Below are 18,546 nucleotides of genomic sequence, written 5' to 3' on the forward strand. Positions count from 1 at the left end.
ATATATTTTTTTTTCTAAATATATATATATATATATATATATATATATATATATATATATATATATATATATATATATATATATATATATATTTTTTTTTTTTTTTTTTTTTTTTTAACCATACATTCCCTATTTGAGTTGATTTACTAATTTATTGACACGCACTTGTATTCATGCAGCGCTGGAGAAAAGAAAAAAGGAAAAGAAAAAATTACCACTAACCAGGATGATATGTTTACAGGAGATTTGAAAAGTCTACACACCCCTGTTTTTTCTGGTACGATTCGGGGGGAAAAAAAAAAGTAATTGGTGGGGGTTTTTTTTAGGTCATAAACGTTAAAACGATTGTTTTGAAGGGATTCTGTTTTTGAGAGGGGGCGACAGGATGTGGTTGCGCAAGTGTGCACACCCTCATAATTGCCAAGGTTGCGATGTTGATAATGAAGAAATAACGTTTAAATTCTTGTTTAATGTTGGCGGGTAATGAATCCCAAATATGTTTCAGATCTTCTCGTAGGCTTTTTTTTTCCCAAGTAATTGGCTGTTGTGGGAAAGCCTACTAGAACAACAAAACTTCACAAGGCAGAAAAAGCTGTGTAGACTTTTCCAGGACTGTGCAGATCTTTTTTTTTTTTCTTTAATGCTCGCTCTTAGCTTGTCGTCGTTCGTTTATTCCGTGTTTTTTGTGAAGAAGTTTCAACGAAACAAAGAGAATAATTGCGTCAAAAGTAAGACAATTTGTTGTTTTTGTTTCGTTTTTCCTTTGGTGCCATTTGAAGAACCTGCAAAAAGTTTGTTAAAAAAAAAAGCGTTTTTTCTCTGTTGAGAAAAAGTTTTGAGTTCAGAATGGGGAAAAAAAAGAGAATTTTCAGACTTTGCAATGAGCAAATATTTTGACACTTTTGTACAGGGGACCTCCGCAATTGACCAAGCGAAAATATTGAAAATGCATAAATAACTATCAACTTTTCATTGAAGGCTTGGTTCAAAATGATAAACGAGGGAATTTGGGTCCGAATTTGTTTATACACTGTATTTAATCTGAATACAGTTTTATGCACTTTTCTTGTCTTTCTATGTGGATTTTTTTTCTTCTTTTTTTTTTCTTTTTTTTGACCACTTTTGTACTTTTTTATTTTCAAGTTCATCGGACATGTTTACATTGTTATTTGGTCTGGTTCAAGGCCACAAAGTGTTTGTTATATATGTTGATTGTAAAATGTTATATACAGAGCCTCTAGGGAGAGTTTTTTTTTTTTTCAAATATTAAAAACCTTTTAGAAACAACGCTTTGGTCAACCATATTTGATCAGATTTTATTGACTCCATTTTTTTTCATTTACTAAAATAAATAGTTCCCTAATGAAATGATGTTGGATGATACACACTTACACTGCAAATTATTTATATATATAATATTTATTATATCCATTTGTTACACTCTCTCTCAATATATGACAATATTTTTCAACAGCGATTGAAAATATTTCTTTCACCTACGGCATTAAAGCAAAATATAAACAAAACGGAAATGATCCAAACAATTAGAAATCCTAATTGTAAACTGCTATGTTCCCAAAAAAAAAAAAAAAAAAAATTCTGGCTCGGAAAAATTAAAGTTAACAGTAAAAGCGTACAAACGTGTTATTTCGTTACCTTCTTCTGCTAACATAAATGTTTTTAAACTGGAAACAATCTCGTAGATTAAAAAAACACACACACAAAAGTCTTTATTATTTGTATTGCACATGTAGCAGTGGATCCGGGTCAACCGGAAGTCCTGCCGTGTCCCCGGAAAAGAGGGGGCGGGGCCACCAGCGGCCGTTTCAACAAGCGTCTCTGGCGGCCATTTTTTTTTCTTTTTCTTTTTTTTTTTCCTAGGACTTGAAGACGTGCACGGCCCGTACCACGTACTGCCTGCAGATGGGGCACTCGTTCATCCTTTTGCCGCATTTGGTGCACGTCACCATATGGCCGCACTCCAGCAGAACGCAGTCGATGATGGCGTCCATGCAGATGCGGCAAAGATTCTCGTCCGACGACAGCTGCGATTTCACGCCGTCTGAGGACAGTGTATATGTATATGTATATAATATTTCTATATATGTGTGTATAAATATGTAATCTTACCTCCAACAGCGTTGTTGTGAAGAGGTGGAGGATATGCAACCACTGTAGGCAAGAAAAAATGAAAGAAAAATAAAAGACAAGACCGTGTTTAAAAAGTAAACATGTCAAGAAATGCAAAAATCCTAAAGAAAAAGCGTCCAAATTCGACCTCTATTAAAAAAATAAATAAATAAAATTGTAAAAGCCAAGAAAAAATATGTAGCCATAACATTTTTTTGCAAAAAATGCCATTTTAAATTCAATAATTAATAAAAAATTAACTTAATTAAATAGGAAAATAGGAAAGGAAGGTGTCTCACCTGCAGTAATGCTCACGTTTTCCACTAAAAAAAAAGAAAAGAGTGAAAAAAGACAACAGGTGAGGTTAAAATGTTGAAATAAATAAATAATTAAACGTGCGATTTTGCGCCTACTGGACTTGCGGTTGTGCTGGTTTTCCCGGTAGAGGCGATGGACGCGTTCCAGCAGCTCCCACTTCTCGCAGCAGCCCGAGTAGTTGACGAAATTCCGGGCCAGGATTTCCTTCAGCTGCCGCACCGACAGCCGCTCGATGGCGTCCTCGTCGTCCAGGTCGGACAGCGAGGCGCGCACCCGCCTCTGCGCCGCCGGGCTGTCGGCCTCCGGCGTGCTCGCCGCCGGGTTGAGGAGCGAGGCGCTGGCCGGGTCTTCCCGCTCCCCGGGGGAAAACTGAAAACGTGGAAAAAAAAAAAAACGGAAGGGACGGTCCATGACTTCAAAATGTCTTTTTTCTGATGCCGTATTTTACATGGAATGGGCAGACATTACTGAAAATGTCATAAGAAAAGTCAGGCTACTATTGGAAGGAATTTCTTGCTAATTCTGATAGCCGATAACCAATTGATGGGCCGATTTTTGAAAAAAATACACGTGTGATTTTTCTGTTTTTTTTGTGTACTTATCCCTTCATGTACTCCGATTACAATTTGAAGCTTTTGAATATGAATCAAAAGCAGAACTCTTCACTTCCACGTTACTCTTTGTAATTCAATTTACAACATTTACACAAGTAACTGATAGTTGCTAAGGTGATTGCTAAAACCGCAACAATTTTTCTAATTATTTGGTTGCGCCCTAATATACATCTATACATTGATGTACATCTTATATATATATATATATATATATATATATATATATATATATATATATATATATATATATATATATATATATATATCATTGTACAAATAATAACTAGCTATATTTTTATACATAGCTAGCTATCCATCCATCTGTATATATGTATATATATATATATATAAATATATGTATATATACAGTAGATTCAAATAAAGTAACAATTTGCAAAGTGAAATTGGCAGCGATGACTTTGGGATAAAAGCGAAGGTTTTGAGCGCATCTATTGAGAGTACATCTGTTGGGTTATCTAATAGGACGAGAGCGAGATTGGAGCGCACGCTCCGTGGTTAACGCGCCCGCCGCTTAATGATTCTCTTTTGACATGGAGCTCTCCAATCAAAGGGCACTCAATGAATGAATAGAGCGAATGGGATGAGCGAGCGCTTCATTCAACCCGTGCGTGTGTGTGTGTGTGTGTGTGTGTGTGTGTGTGTGTGTGTGTGTGTGTGGTCTCACTCAGCACATTCCTCCTCCGACGTGTTAATAATGCATGGGTTGGCTAGACAGCACGCGCTCAGACTCCTCTGCGGTTGCACACACTTTTTTATGCATCTTTGGCTTTTTGGGGGGATTTTAAAGAGTCAATTTGGTCTTGGATTAGGGTTTTAAAGTTAGGGGTTTGAAGGAGGGTTTCAAACTCCAGTTAGGGTTTCAAATCAGTTTTAAGCTTGGGTTAGAGTTTCAAATGAGGGTTTCAAACTCGGAAGAAGTTTTCAAAGAGGGTTTGCGATTGGATTAGGGTTTCAAAGTAGGGGTAAGGTTTCAAACAGGTTTGGGGTTGAAAGTAGGGTGTCTAACTTGAGGATTTGAGAGTAGGGTTTCAAACTTGGGTTAATGGTTCAAATTGGAGTTCTAAACACACGTTAGGGTTTCAAATTAGGGTTTGAAACGGGATAAAATTTCAAAGCAGGGTTTTGGACTCAGGTCAGGGTTTAAAGTCAAGATAGGGTGTTTTTAAACTCAGGTTAGGTTTTAAAGGAGGGTTTTAAAGCAGGATTAGGGTTTCAAAGTCGGGTTTTTAATTCAGGTTAGTCTTTCAAAGTAGGTTTTAAAACAGGGTTAGGGTTTCAAATGAAGGTTTTGAATTTATTTGGGGTTTTCAAAGTAGGGTTTCAAATTCTGGTTAAGTAGGCTTTCAAATTTGGTTTAGGCTTTAAAATTAGGCTTTCAAACTATCCTTGGCTTAAAACGAGGGTTTCATATACACACACGTACACATACACACACACACATATATATATATATATATATATATATATATATATATATATATATATATATATATATATATATATATATATATATATCCTTTCATTGTGCCATAAAATGCATATCTTGCATAGTATGTCAATATATTATTTGTATATAATTGAAAATGTTGACTTTCTTGCAAAAATGCACATGATGTTGTTCCAAAACAAGAGAGGAAGAAGTACAGGAAGTTGTGCGTGCGGACGTTGAATGTTGTGCTAATGCGGTGTTTAGTGTAGCGTTTGGTGTCAGCTGCGTTGCTGCGGGGAGTTGTCAACCTGCGCGCGCGCGTTACGTAACCGACTCAGCCCGTGCACCCGGCGACCTAAAAAAAGGCAAAGGGCTTAAGCCGCCTTGCTAGCCGGTCTGCGCGGACACCCGCTGCCGCACGTGGACGGCCAGAGAAAACAACGCCGGCGCTTTCTGCGACCACACGAATGCCGAATCCGCGCTGAAGATTTTTCAAAGTCAATGGGGTGGAAAATCAATGTGATTGTTGTTGCTGTTCAACTTAATGAGCAACTGTGCAAACTTTTGTTTGATTAATAGCAAGAAAGATACATAGCTCGATTATTAGCAACTTAGAAAGATAGCTGCTTAGCAATATAACTAGCTAATCTAAAAAGCTAGTTAGAAAAATGGATAGCTCTATTGATGCATCAATCGAAAGCTAGCTAGCTGGAAAAATTAATAGCAAGATACCTGAATAGATTTATAGCAATATAAGAAGCTAGCTACTTAGCAGTATACTGTAACTAGCTAATCTAAAACTTTAGATAGAAAAATAAATAGATAGAACGATAGCTAGCTCGCAAGATACATAGCTAGCTAGCACGATTAATAGCAAGAAAGATAGCTAGATAGAATGATAGCAATTTAGGAAGATAGCTATTTAGCAATATAGCTAGCTAATCTAAAAAGCTAGCGAGACAAATAGACATATCCATCTAGCTAGGAAGATTAATAGCAAGATAGCTAGACAGATTAATAGCTACTTGAAATTTAACTCACCTATCTAAAAATCTAGAAAGAGAAATACAGCTCGTGAGCTAGCTAGTGTATATTCAAATTTTTGATCATTTATTCGCTTATTAATTTCTGTTACTACTATATAGTAAAATTATAATTCAAATACTTTATGTAAGAACAGACATACTTTGTTATAGCTGCAACTGTTGTTTGCAAAATGTTGTGGTTTTATTTTTAATATATATAAAACTTGCTTTGGGGTGAGAACATTTGAAAAGAAATGTTTACGTTTTTTTATCTGTAATTCATTTAGTTTAGATTTAATTTGTTCAAAACATGTTTGAAGAAACAGGTTTCCCATTTGTTCCTTCTTTTTACACATTAGCTTAGCAGTTAGCATAGCTTCTTCATCCTCTCCAGTTTTCCATTCTAGGTTTTCGCTAATCCTCTTGCAAATTTAGTCATATTTCACAAAAATGCTGCTTATCTGCTGCCAGGGATTCGAAGATGAGTGACTTAGAGGAGCATTTCTTTGTTTTTAATTGCGCTAGCTAACCTGCCGCGATAAATAGCTAGTGTGGCGGGAGTTAGCTTAGCATCCACCCGGAGAAAAATTTAGCATTCCAGTCATGTCTGTTTTTTTTTTTTTTTTAAGTGTATGCGTCACCTGGCTCGGGGTCCCTGAGCTGTCACTCGGGCTGAGCGCCACTCCCTGAGAGGCGGATCCGAGCGAGTGTTCCGAAGCCGAGCCGGTGGGAGAGGGCGGCGAGGCGGCGCGGGATCCCAGACTGTCGCTATCGTCGTCGTCATCTCCCGCCTCCCGTTCCTCGGCCGTGTCTCCGTCCTCCTCCTCTTCCTCCTCCGGTACCGTCACGGGTCGCGGCGGCTCCCTGGCTCCCCGGTGGCACAGGACCAGGTCCACCAGGTCCTCCTTCTCCCGGCAGGTGTCTGTGGGGATGTTGCGTAGCAGCAGGTACTGGCGCAGGTCCTTGACGCGCAGCTGCATGAGGCGGGGCCTCTGGAAGGCGGTGCCGCGTAGCAGGTGGCAGGTGGCGCAGCAACGCAGGTTCTCCTGCAGCACCGAGCACAGCGCGCAGAAGCTCTTCTTGCAGTCGCAGCACACGTGCTGGCGGGGAGAGGAACCAGTTAGTTGCTGCGGGAGGGGCTTCAACGGAGAGCCAGATACTTTTCCGTCGTTTTGGAGTCTAAATAAGAGCAGCGCAAAATCATTTTCAACATAACGTGAACACACTTGGGGTCGTAAGAATACTGTGCAAACACAACAGTAATGCGCCTGATTGTGTTTACTAGTGGAGAGTGCCCCCCGGTGGCAAGTAAAATACCAATTCAAACTCAAAATCAACACTTCCATAGCTTCCTCTATTGGGAGATTGCCCCCTGGTGGCTAGAAAAAGAAAACTGCAGATAAGTTTCACAGGACATGCTTTACTTGAGGTAATTTGGCTAATCCGCGAGTGCTCTTCCAAATACGAATCTTCTTGGAAAGAATTCCAAGGAGCCATCAGGTGGCGTTTGACACTTCTGGGTTACATCCCATCAGCGCGTCTTGTTTACATGTACAAACGGCAGCCGCGATGAGCTCGGCGCCGCCTTCGCCTTCATGGGGCCCGTTTTCACGATCAAAGCCGTGTTTCTTCATAAGGAGCCACGCGAGGCGTCGCCGACCATTTCAAATGCCGACAGGAGTCAGACATGACGGCGTGCAAAATTTAAGGCCACGTTATTAAATGATGCGCTATTAAAAAGAATGACTGATGATGTCCCCGTTTGGTAGGCAGTATGAAGACATTTCCTGTGAGTGCTGAAGAGCAAATGAAAAGGAGCTGAAACCTAGAAAGTAACACGTGAAATTGAGAAATATGATTACAAAAAAAGAACTCATTTGATGCCAAAGACGTATTTTTACGTAGTTTTCATGAGTTTAGGTAAACAATACTAGGTATTTATTTAATTTCATTAATTTATTTAGTTAGTTAGTTATACACCCAGAAAACTCATTCATTGCCAAAGACGTATTTTTATGTATTTTATGTGAGTTTAGGTATTCAATACAAAGTATTTATTTATTTAGTTAATGAGCTAGTCAGTTAGTTATACATGCAGAAAACTAATTAAGTGCCAAAGACATATTTTTACGCAGCTTTTTACGTAGAGAGTGAAATTCTAAGAAATCAGACAATTTAAACGAAAACGACTCGCCCGTTTTCTGAGTTTGGTCATGTGACATTCCAAGCTGAGCTGTGATTGGCTCAAATAATTATCTTTGGAATTCATTTCCATTTGTTATGATCATATCCTCAGAGCCAGCAGATTCATTTGTGTCCACTGTAGAGGACATTTGTTTTTGGCCGATATCTTTTGAGTCATTGAAGTTACCCTACTAAGTCCTGGTGTCCTCAGTAGAGCACATCATGGCATTTCCAATGATGTCTTTGATGCAATTTAGTTTGCTGAAACAAATGAATACGCTGTGTTTGGGGCAAATATTACAGAAAATGTAAATTGGATTTTAAATTGCAATATTTAGGGAAAATTAGACAGTTGTTTTTTTTTTAATTTCACACCAGGCAGCTGAGTGGATTCACGCTTTGAACGTCTCGCGAAAAAGAGGTCAGCCCAATCGGTAAACATTTGCTTATCACTCAGGCGCAAATGTGTCTGGCTACCGCGCCATCATCGACACTTTGGCTGCTATCGTCTGCTGCTAATCCCCCGGACGCTTATTAAAAGGCCGACTGAAAATATCACGCCGGCACACAAACATGACCATCGCAGGGAATCCGTCAACACTGTGTAAAAAGTACGTAGATAAGAGATGGAGAAGAACATAGAGCCTATAGAGTGGATATAGTATATTCAAGTAAGTGTCAGGCTTGTAAAGTGGTATCGGTTGTTTAGTATCGGGACGTTCTTTTGAATTTGAGTAAGGAAAAACAAATGCGCCCAGAGCTCATATATGTTTAGAAAATGATTAAATGGCCTTTAATAAGTTTAAACAATCAAAGGGGGTTAAAATGAAGTAATAATAATAAAAAATAGTAGTATTATCGGGCGAAAGAGTGTTTCTAGCGCAAATATCTGTGTTAAATGCACCCCTAGCTCTAATATCTTTACAAAATGTCTCAATAAATTTAAAGTATCAAGGTGGGATAAAACTATGTTGAAAAAGTTTTGGTATCGGTGTATTAGTATCGGAGCCTTCTTTCAAATCCGAGTTTTGACACACAAAGATGTCCTTAACTTAAATGTTTACAAAATGCCTAGAAAATGAGCGTTAATACGTTTGAATACAACATCAAGATGTAATAAAACTGTAAAAAAAAAAAAAGAACCTGTGTATTAGTATCAAGGACCTTCTTTCAAATCTGAGTAGAGACATACGAATGCGTCTCTAGCTCAAATGTTAACCAAACAGTTTAAATCATCAAGATGGAGGTAAAACTATGTTTAAAATCGAATAAATAAACAAAAAAATGTTGGTATTGGTGTATTAGTATCGTATTTCAAATGTTAACAAAACATCTAAAAAAAAACCTGAAATTTAATCAATTTAAAGTGTCGAAATGGGGAAAAACTATGTAAAAAAAATTGTCAGTACTGGTGTACAGTATTAGCATTTGGATATTTTTCGATTCTGATTAAAGACATACAAATGCAACACTAGCTCAAATATATTTTAAAAAATGTATCGAGTACTTCCTTTGAAGTTTCTCTTGCAATTTGTCCTCACAATTGGAAGAAATAAAAGAATTCCGCCGCGGCTTACCTTGCGTCTGAAGACGGAGAAGGCCAGTCCGCAGGCCTTGCACAGCTGCCCGGCGCTCCCCGAGTTGGGGGGCGGGTACGTGGAGTATCCCGCGCTGGGGGCGAATCGGAACGGTCCGGCGCCGGCCCCGAAGCCCGACTGCTGCGCCCGCACCGTGCCCGTGCCCATCACCTCGTTCAGCAGCCCGCAGCATGACGCCCACATGGACGAGGCTCCCGCCTGGCCGCCGCACACACACACACATATTTACGCATGCATTTAAATGCGGCAAGTTCCAACTTCAAAATAAACCTTTCCTTCTAAAATAACATCAACGCCTTGGTATACTTTTATTTTGAAGTAAATCCCGGCAATGTGTCGCGGCATAGCGCCGAACCTGACTTAGCACAGCAAAACCACATTGTCCGGAAATCAAGTTCAATTGCTAATGAACTCATTCAATCCCAAAGACGTATTTTTACGTTTATTATTAATTTTTTTTAAGAGTCACGGCCATTCCTGTTTTACACCTGTTGTTTTTTAAAGAAAGGTCTAAGAATATGTGCTACACACGTTCAATTATTTTGTTTAGCTAAGTACTAAACTAATCAATTACTTTAGATATTTCAGTACTATAGTAACTATTATATTAGGTAATAACAAGGAAAGTAATATTAAAGTGCTAAATTAATTAATAATAAATTAATCTATGTATTAATTTATATATATAATTTTTTAATATATTTAAAATATTTTATATATATACAGTATATATATACAGTATATATATATATATATATATATATATATATATATATATATATATATATATATATATATATATATATATATATATATATATATATATATATATATATATATATATATATATATGTGTGTGTGTGTAAAATGAACTCAAAACAACAGCTCAGCAGCCTACTAATGAATGGATGGAAAGGAGGGGGAAGGGGAAGCACATCTTCTTCTACCAGGCTGTGTCAATCGATAGCTGACACACACACAGAAATACACAAACGTACGCACATGCGCGCAGGAGTACATTGTGACAGTCTCCGCACTACACAATACAGGAATTCACCTCTGGTTTCCGGGCGCCTCCCTCCCGGCCCCGAGTTGTCACAAACACGCTGTGATGTGACCTCGGCCGTCTGCTTAGGAAGCGATTACGTAATCCCGGGGACAAGGCGCTATATGTGGCGGGGGGATGGGGGGGGGGGGGGGGGGGGGGGGGGTGCTGGAACCCTGCGGGCCTGCCCGCTAAACAAGACTGTACCCAAGCAGTTGGTTTTCATCTGATCGCGGCATTTACACGCATTGCATTTGTGCACAGATCGACGTCTCGCAATGGTAAGGTGACTACGAAGCTAATATCACAAATACGGCAGCAAACATAACGCGGAAGTGGAATGACCACAATACTGTCATATATAGCAGTAGGGCCATTTGCGTGCAACTGTTATGATGCAATGCGATTAACGGCCTCGACATGAATACAAATCGAAACAAGATTAATTATTATTCCACGATGGATGCTATTTAGGGCTTTAAAAGGCATTATATCAGGAAATTACGCATTTCCACGTCCACGTCTATGATAAAACGCTTGCGATATATTACAAATAAAAACGGCATACATTGCATGTGTCATTTATTTATTAATGATATTGTAAAAACTGTTTTTTTAAAATAACACCCGCAATCTCACAGTGAATGGGCGGAGCTACACACACTGCTGTCTGTTAATTGAAGAGTTTCAAAATGTCGGTCTCACACTTCTGATTGATTTTTCAGAAAGGATTCCTAACTTTATCCAGTATATGGAAATGTAAATACATATACAGTACTGTATTTATTTATATACATATATGATGTGACTTATGCATATTAGATAAGGTAATATAATGTGCTAAAACAAAATATAACTACATTATATTTAGGTACATACTGTACTGAATTAAAAAAAAAAATAGGCCACTGTAACATATTTTCCTGTTTGAACATTCAATTAGGTAATACTTTCACTCACCACTAGAGGCAGTCTACATACCGAACTTTGAGAACGATTAAATTAACGTATTTATTTATTCTGGTGTCTAATTAAGAGTTAAAAAACAAAGAAATCATGCATGATAATGTAAGAGCAGACTCTGCGGAATGTTTTTTTCTCTCAGGCACAAAGCAGAAAACCCAGAAGGCAAATGCATAAATGCATGCCTAATAGTATTTATCTAACAGTGGCACCAGAAACCAAAATGCACAACGCGCAAATTGCCCATGTGCGTCGAAGCGGCTCCCCGAAGAAGTCAAATCTCATGTGCCACGCGCGGAACGAACACAGACGAGACTCAAGCTGCGACCGATCCGGCTGAGATTTGTTCCCGCGTAATAAAAAAGATTTTGGAGACCCGAAGGCGGGACTGAAAAACATTTCCAGCACGCGGAACAAAAAATCGACAGCCGCGGGGGATTGCCGTGCCACAAAAAAAAAAAAAAAAAAAAAAGAAAGAAACTGCGGGACTCTTTTCCAGCTGTCCCAATATGCTCGTTGCGGCTGAGATTTATTTGGAACTGGAATAGAAAGAAAAGTAAATTCCTGCTTTTCATTTGAAAGCAGATTAAGCAACGAAATGTCACGACCGTTATTCTGGCGGCGGACTAATGCGCTTTGGCCAAATGGAAATGAGAAGCGCCCGATATTTAATTGAAAGTCATTTTTAGGCTTCACACTATGAATGGTTTGATACCGCTTTTTTCATATCCGAACCCGCACTGATTCATTCTTTTTGTCACTCTAAGTTTTAAAACTATCTTCATGTCATTTTCTTGATACTGATAGATAAAAACCAATATATACATTATATTTCAAGTAATTAAGTACTTAAGGACTGAAATCTTTAGCACTCATAATTTTAGACCCTATTTTAGCGAAACACTTGGAAAAAAGTAAAAAAAAATAAAAAGTAAAAAGTAAAGCACAAAAAATATGTTTTTGGGACTGAATGAATAAAACATAAAACATAATTTTGTCATTATAACACTTTTTTTTTTTTTTTACTGGTGAAGATGGCTTACGTAACCACTAAAATAAAAACAGCAGAGCAGCCTGGTGAAAATAGTTGATAAATACCCAAATATTTTCAAAATAATCTTTTTTTCATTGATTGTACACGCCATATCCATTAGAAAATAACAGAAACGTTGAATGTGATAAAAGTGAAACCTTTACATTAGCCAAGTGTTCATTTTTTCCTCTGGGGGTCAGATAAAGAAAATTTTTCAAACATATGGGCCTCATTAAAATTACTTTTTTTTTTTAATCAACCAAGCAAGTGATGGAAATTAATATATATATATATATATATATATATATATATATATATATATATATATATATATATATATATATATATATATATATATATATATATATATATGCGGACCATGCAAAAATGTAATTTTATTATATGGCACAGCCGCGAACATGTGCACGGTGGGCCGCAAATGGCCCCCGATCCGTCTCTTGGACACCCCCTAATCTAGAGTACATGATCACCGTTTCTAACATTGCGTCTTGGATTAGTAATTTCCTTCTCACAACATCGCAAAATTCTACAGGACATCTCTCAGCGTGATGCCTATTTTTAGATGAGTCTCAGTTGAACTGCATACTATTAAATTGAGCTTGAACGTCAGACACAAACATTCTTGATATACATTTGAAGCTATGACGTCATCGCTTCATCCTCATCTGCAGCCAAGACAACACGGGGGAGAAACCCCCATGACACAGTAGTGTGGAGATGAGGGGCGATCCCCGAAACGTCCCCCAAAATATCCTCGTGCCCCCCCCCCCCAAAGATCTCATTTTGCAGCGGATTTTTGTACACTGAACTCGCAAAGTTAGGGGGGGGTAATGAGCGACAATGCAACATCTCGTTTGCACATAAAAACAGACAGCATGACCCGAAATAACCCCCTGACAATTAAGCCCCCCCCCCCCCCCCCCCAAAAAAAGCGCCACTGCTGCACGTCTCCTTACGTAACCAAACACAAGCCATCACCTTAGTAATGCAAAGCTCCATAGACACGTGATTCAACGCCATGTCACCATAAACAAGCTGAGTAGAGAACGACATGGGGGGGTTGAGGAGGCGGGGGGGGCACCTACCTTCATTGCGCCTCGGGTTTGAGGAATGTGCCGACTAACGCAGGAGCCACGATCATCGCAAATCACGTACGGAGTCAAACCATGACGTCTTCGCTCTCTCCTGCCTCCTCTCCGTGTCTGAGCCTTGTGTGTACGAGTACATGTGTGTGTATGTGGAGTGGGCATGACGTCATGTTAAAATCGGGCCTGGAACAGCCAATCAAAAGACGCGCATGGGGGCTGGTCGGTTTTGCAGCCAATCGGTTTTTACGCCACATGTAGTGCGTGAGGAGCCCGCCCCCCACCCCTACCCACACAAATCGGCGGTAATTCCACACGGTTGACGTTTAAATTTCCTTCCCATCAAATAACCTGAAGCGTGTAAATGACCAGTCATAAAATTAGGCTTGCAAAATACATAACAACCATGACAAGAAAATATGCATGCTTATCATCCTTGTACCTGACTGCAATACAGAGATTAGAGGGGTTTCCTTCCATTGCATACGAGCAGCCGCAAGGGGGCAGCAGAGAGCGCTTTACAAAATCTAAATCCATTCTCAGACGCTAGTAATTGTTTTAAATGTAATTTTACCACCAATTATCATCAATATTCCTCAAAAATACGCTTGTTCCAAACACGTGCGTTTATTCTTAGTAAAAATAACGCCTAAAGTAATATTCAGTGTTGCTATTTTTGGCTCGTAAAAATGAAACCTAAAAATAATATGGTAATAAAAAATAATATTACAACCAAATAATACTTAAAAAAGATTAAATAATAGTTGCACACGTGACAAATCTCACTTATGACAAAATAAAAATTGTTAAATAGAATATAATATTACAATAATAAATTATAATATAATAACTCATGTTTGTCCATTTTGTCTCAGCAGAACAGCAAAATGTTTTTGTCCCACTCATGAGACATCATTGGAAAGGCCAGGATGTCCTCATATGAGCACACACGGACTTAGTAGTGTAGCTCAAATCAGTCAAAACATTTAGAACAAAAACGTCCAAAACTCTGGACACAAATGAACAGGCTGGATCTCAGACGATAGCGACAAGTAAAAACAAAAACAAAACAAAAAAAACAAAAGAAAAGAAAAAAACATTACAAAGGACAAATACTGTTTGCAGTATTTTTTGTTGCCACTTTTTGCCTTTTTTGGTGGGGGTTGTGGATAATTTTTTTCTTGTCATTTTGCTTTGTATTTTTTGTTTGCGATGATCTTTTGTTGGTTACTTATTTGTTTTGTTTTTTTTATTTGCACTTGAGAACTTCACTACGAGAACATTTCTATGTTACTTATTCTTTTTTGTATTTATTTCAGTTGTTTTTGCTTAGTCCATGTGTAGTACTTTGAAAACGTTTGGATCATTTTGTTCCACATTTTTCTGGCAGTATTTTAGCCAAGAGATGATACACTTAGTGGCAGTGCCATGTTGAGTTTTGACATGTTGTCACCATCTGGGTGAAATTTCAGCTCCCTGGAGTCTAGGGGGGGGCAGGTGGTGGCACACAGACTGGCATTCAAGCCATTCAAGATGACCAGTGGCATAACGCTGCACACAATTTGGTTGAACTCCAAATCGCTCATCTTTGGAGGTTTAACTATCATCATAGTCATCATTATTATCCAGGGCCAAGTTTGCCTCGGGAAATGAAGATTATTCCGGCAGCTCGCACTCGATAATAACGGACCACTTTTGGCTACCAGACTCCATCTTATGCAGCAGCGGCACTGCAGGCAAAGGCAGAAATGATGCAAATGCCCCTTTGAAATTCTCTCTGCCATATCACATCAATAGTGACCCGCTGTTGGTTTAATTTCACAGTCGTTTTGGTCTAAATATGTTCGCAGCCCCTCGGGCCGCCAGTGACACACTTTAGCACGGATATTCGGGAACATCAAAGATGGCGAGGATGGGGTTTTATTTAACGTGCACCGGGTGTTCACTTACTCGCTTTGATTCGAAGTGTTTGGATGTTTGCGGAAGCTCACCTGTTGACTTGCTTCCGGGTTGCGTTGATCCAAAGCTTCGTGATTGGTTGAACACAAATTAGCATGAGTATTAAAAAAAATAATAATAATAATTTCGATGAAATTTTGTGTAAGGTACAGTAAACAAGTTAACCATTTAAACTGTCGTCAACGGTGGGGTTTAAAAGAATTTTAAAAAATAGTCTTGAGATTTAGTCAATGTTCCAGGTGTTAAGCAAAATGTTCTTTCTTTCTTTTTTTAAAAACAAATAGGATAATGATTATTTATAACAAAGATAATGTGCAGTTTTAGGCAAAGGCATTGAAATAATATAGATCTGCGATTTTATTTACATTTTCAGTCGTGTTTTTGTTGTCCGTTGTATTGAATGACGTCACCACAAACCCGGAAGTAGCTTTCTTCGAATAAGGTGCACGATAAACAAACTAAAAAAAAAAGAATAAATAAATAAATAATGAAACCAGCTCTTAATTCCTTCCTTATTCAATTTCCCTTTCTCTCGCTCTTCTTTCATGTTTATCCTTGTAAATCTTTAGTCATTTCATCCTGCCTCTCCCTAATCTCTTCCCTTTATTTTCTTCCTTCCAGCCTTCATTCCCCTCCTTCGCTGTGTCCACTTTTCCTTTTCTTCGTTTCTTAGATCCTATCCTTCCCAAATAAAAATAATAATAACACGAATAATACTTGATCGTCGCAATGGTGTCAAAACGTAAATACCGACTATTAAATCATGCTGAATGATCAACTTTCCCCCAAATATTTTTTGTTTGTTTTGTTCACATCATATCACATTCCCAATTTCTGACCTACGACTCCATGCATCTTTTCAGGATATTAGCTGCCCACCTGGCTTTTGTCAGCACCGAGCAGATAGGAGCATTGACCAAGATAAGGATTTCATTTGAGTAGGTATCTGTGAATCATAAATCACTGTCACACAGGATGAAATATCACAATGAATCTTATATGCAATTTGACCTTTACAGTTGACCTTTATTTTACCTCAAAAGTTATGAATATCCAACTGTTCAACGTGACATGTTTCGCAAAATTTACTGGAAAGTCGTCCAAATGTCCACGTAAAGCAACTTTTGGCCACAAGATGGCGTAGTTAGACTTTTTATAAAGTCCCAAATTAGCTGCGGAAGTTCAATAGGCATCTGGGCCACTACTAGAATTTCAATTGTTTTTGTGTTTATTCTGATAAAAATGAGCACTTTTAAAATATGACATGAATTATTGTATCATATCATATTGTATCTGTAAACGTGAACCAAGATAAAATGAAAACGTTGAGACTGTTAATTATCTGAGGTATGTGGGGAAGTTAGTTAATGGAGGGGGAAATAGTTGTTTGATCAGTTAGTTATTCAGTTAAGGTACTTGGATATATTAGAGTACATTAAAAATAAAAAAAATAAATCAGTTACTTCAGTGAATGTAGAGTAATTTTGTTAAGTTAGCTAAATGACTTTATTGAGTAAATTAGATTAACAAACTTAATTGAGCAGCAAAATTAAAGCTTTCCTGAATTGAAGCCCTTTGTCAACGACTGGTATCACAATGCATAGCAAGAACTTTGCATTATGGGAGTTAGGCTAAGCCACTCAATGAAGTCATTGAAAGGCTTGCAAATGTCATAAGCTGTCTGTAAGCGGCCCTCCCTAGTGGTTCTGGGGACTCAACATTATCATTTCTATTGCACCCTGTTCATGAATTGACTTTGATAGGATTAATGCAAAAATCAGGGAAATGCATAATAAAACATCAGGTTTTCAATATGTCCAAAATTGACAATATTTCCAATTTTGAATGGCAGTAACTGAGCCCGACATGGGCTAAATTTGACACCTATCGATTGTACATCTCGACCTCCCGTTTGCAAGCATTTAGAAGGGACATCAGAACGGCATGTTGAAAGTTGCAATATTTTAGCCAACTAGTGTTTTTTTGTATGCTTTTTACATTGTTTTTTTATGAAAGCGTGAAAGCCTTGAAGCCCTTGAAAAGCATTTCTACCTGACACTCCAGTTCTTCATTTGGAAGGACGAGTGGATGGAAAGGAAGACTGATGGCTGCAGACTCCAATGGCTGGCTGAAAACGCCTCGCTGGCAGGATGTTGGTATTATTTTTCCCGTGACAGGTCGGCTCTGGGCGACACTCCTTCACACACAACAGATGAAACGCTGACATGCAAACGTGCCGATGGGGAGGGGGGAAAAAAATAAAAACAAGTAGCAGCTGTCAGCATTTTGCCAGCTCCCTCTCTCTCTCTCTCTCACACACACACACACACACACACACACACACACACACACACGTGCTCACACACACGTCAGTGAAGATACAATGTGCAGGATCAAGTTCGCATTGTGTTTATTTTGGCTCCTTTTCCAAAGAAAATCAGTTAAACATTGTTTACTTCTTCTTTCATTTCAATCACAAACTCATGGACATTAACTCATTTTAACTGATGATACTGATGAAAATCTGCCAATTTTGAGTCAGGACTTATCCTTAAAACTTTATGATTTATCACTGATGGATACTATAAAGACTCAAACTGTTAAATGAAGTTGCACCTACATCCAAATCCTCAAACATGGATAGAGAATAAACTTTTTTTTTTTTTTCTCAAACTAGCAGCTGACTATTTTAGCCCCTAAAATCATTGGCGCGGTTGTAAACAAAAAGTACAAAGTCAAAACTACAGTAGCATCAAACAGCGCCCTATTGAAAAGGTGATCAGTAGGAACGGCAACTGTGTCGATTGTGTCATTTACATCAATTCAATTACATTTAAAATGTAATCCAACTAATCCTACATGGAGCAGCTGAGTGCTACTCTTTGCTATTGATGCTAGCATCTGCTAGCTAGGCTCTGCTGCTAGCCGCTAACGGAGCTTACGCTAATGGCTGAAAACAGAATTAGAATACAGTATCTACAAATACATTGTACATATATATATATATATATATATATATATATATATATATATATATATATATATATATATATATATATATATATATATATATATATATATATATATCACAGTGTGATCCAATCAAAAAAAGCCCAGAAAA

The 18,546-nt window shown here is 38.2% G+C and overlaps 1 protein-coding gene across 1 annotated transcript; it reads right to left on the reverse strand.

Moving 5' to 3' along the window:
• Positions 1-1,400: 1,400 nt before the first annotated feature.
• LOC148411931 (E3 ubiquitin-protein ligase RNF34-like) lies at positions 1,401-13,595 on the reverse strand. The gene is made up of 7 exons (XM_088434942.1): positions 13,467-13,595; positions 9,299-9,517; positions 6,179-6,637; positions 2,544-2,817; positions 2,430-2,453; positions 2,131-2,172; positions 1,401-2,062 (listed from the first exon to the last, which is right to left on the reverse strand). Exons 1-7 carry the CDS (start codon positions 13,470-13,472, stop codon positions 1,878-1,880), a joined length of 1,209 nt encoding a protein of 402 aa, XP_088291068.1. The 5' UTR covers positions 13,473-13,595; the 3' UTR covers positions 1,401-1,877.
• Between the last annotated feature and the right edge of the window lie 4,951 nt (positions 13,596-18,546).

The sequence above is a fragment of the Hippichthys cyanospilos genome, chromosome 15, assembly GCF_059441005.1.
Source record: "Hippichthys cyanospilos isolate Australia breed blue-spotted pipefish chromosome 15, RoL_Hcya_1.0, whole genome shotgun sequence".
Taxonomy (NCBI): domain Eukaryota; kingdom Metazoa; phylum Chordata; class Actinopteri; order Syngnathiformes; family Syngnathidae; genus Hippichthys; species Hippichthys cyanospilos.

Bases quoted from the DNA above. Each gene is read 5' to 3' on its own strand.
- LOC148411931 (XM_088434942.1), bottom strand. The intron at 2,818-6,178 runs GTGACGCATACA...CCACGTTTTCAG, and splicing joins GCTCAGGGACCCCGAGCCAG to TTTTCCCCCGGGGAGCGGGA. The intron at 2,454-2,543 runs GTAGGCGCAAAA...CTTTTTTTTTAG, and splicing joins CCAGCACAACCGCAAGTCCA to TGGAAAACGTGAGCATTACT.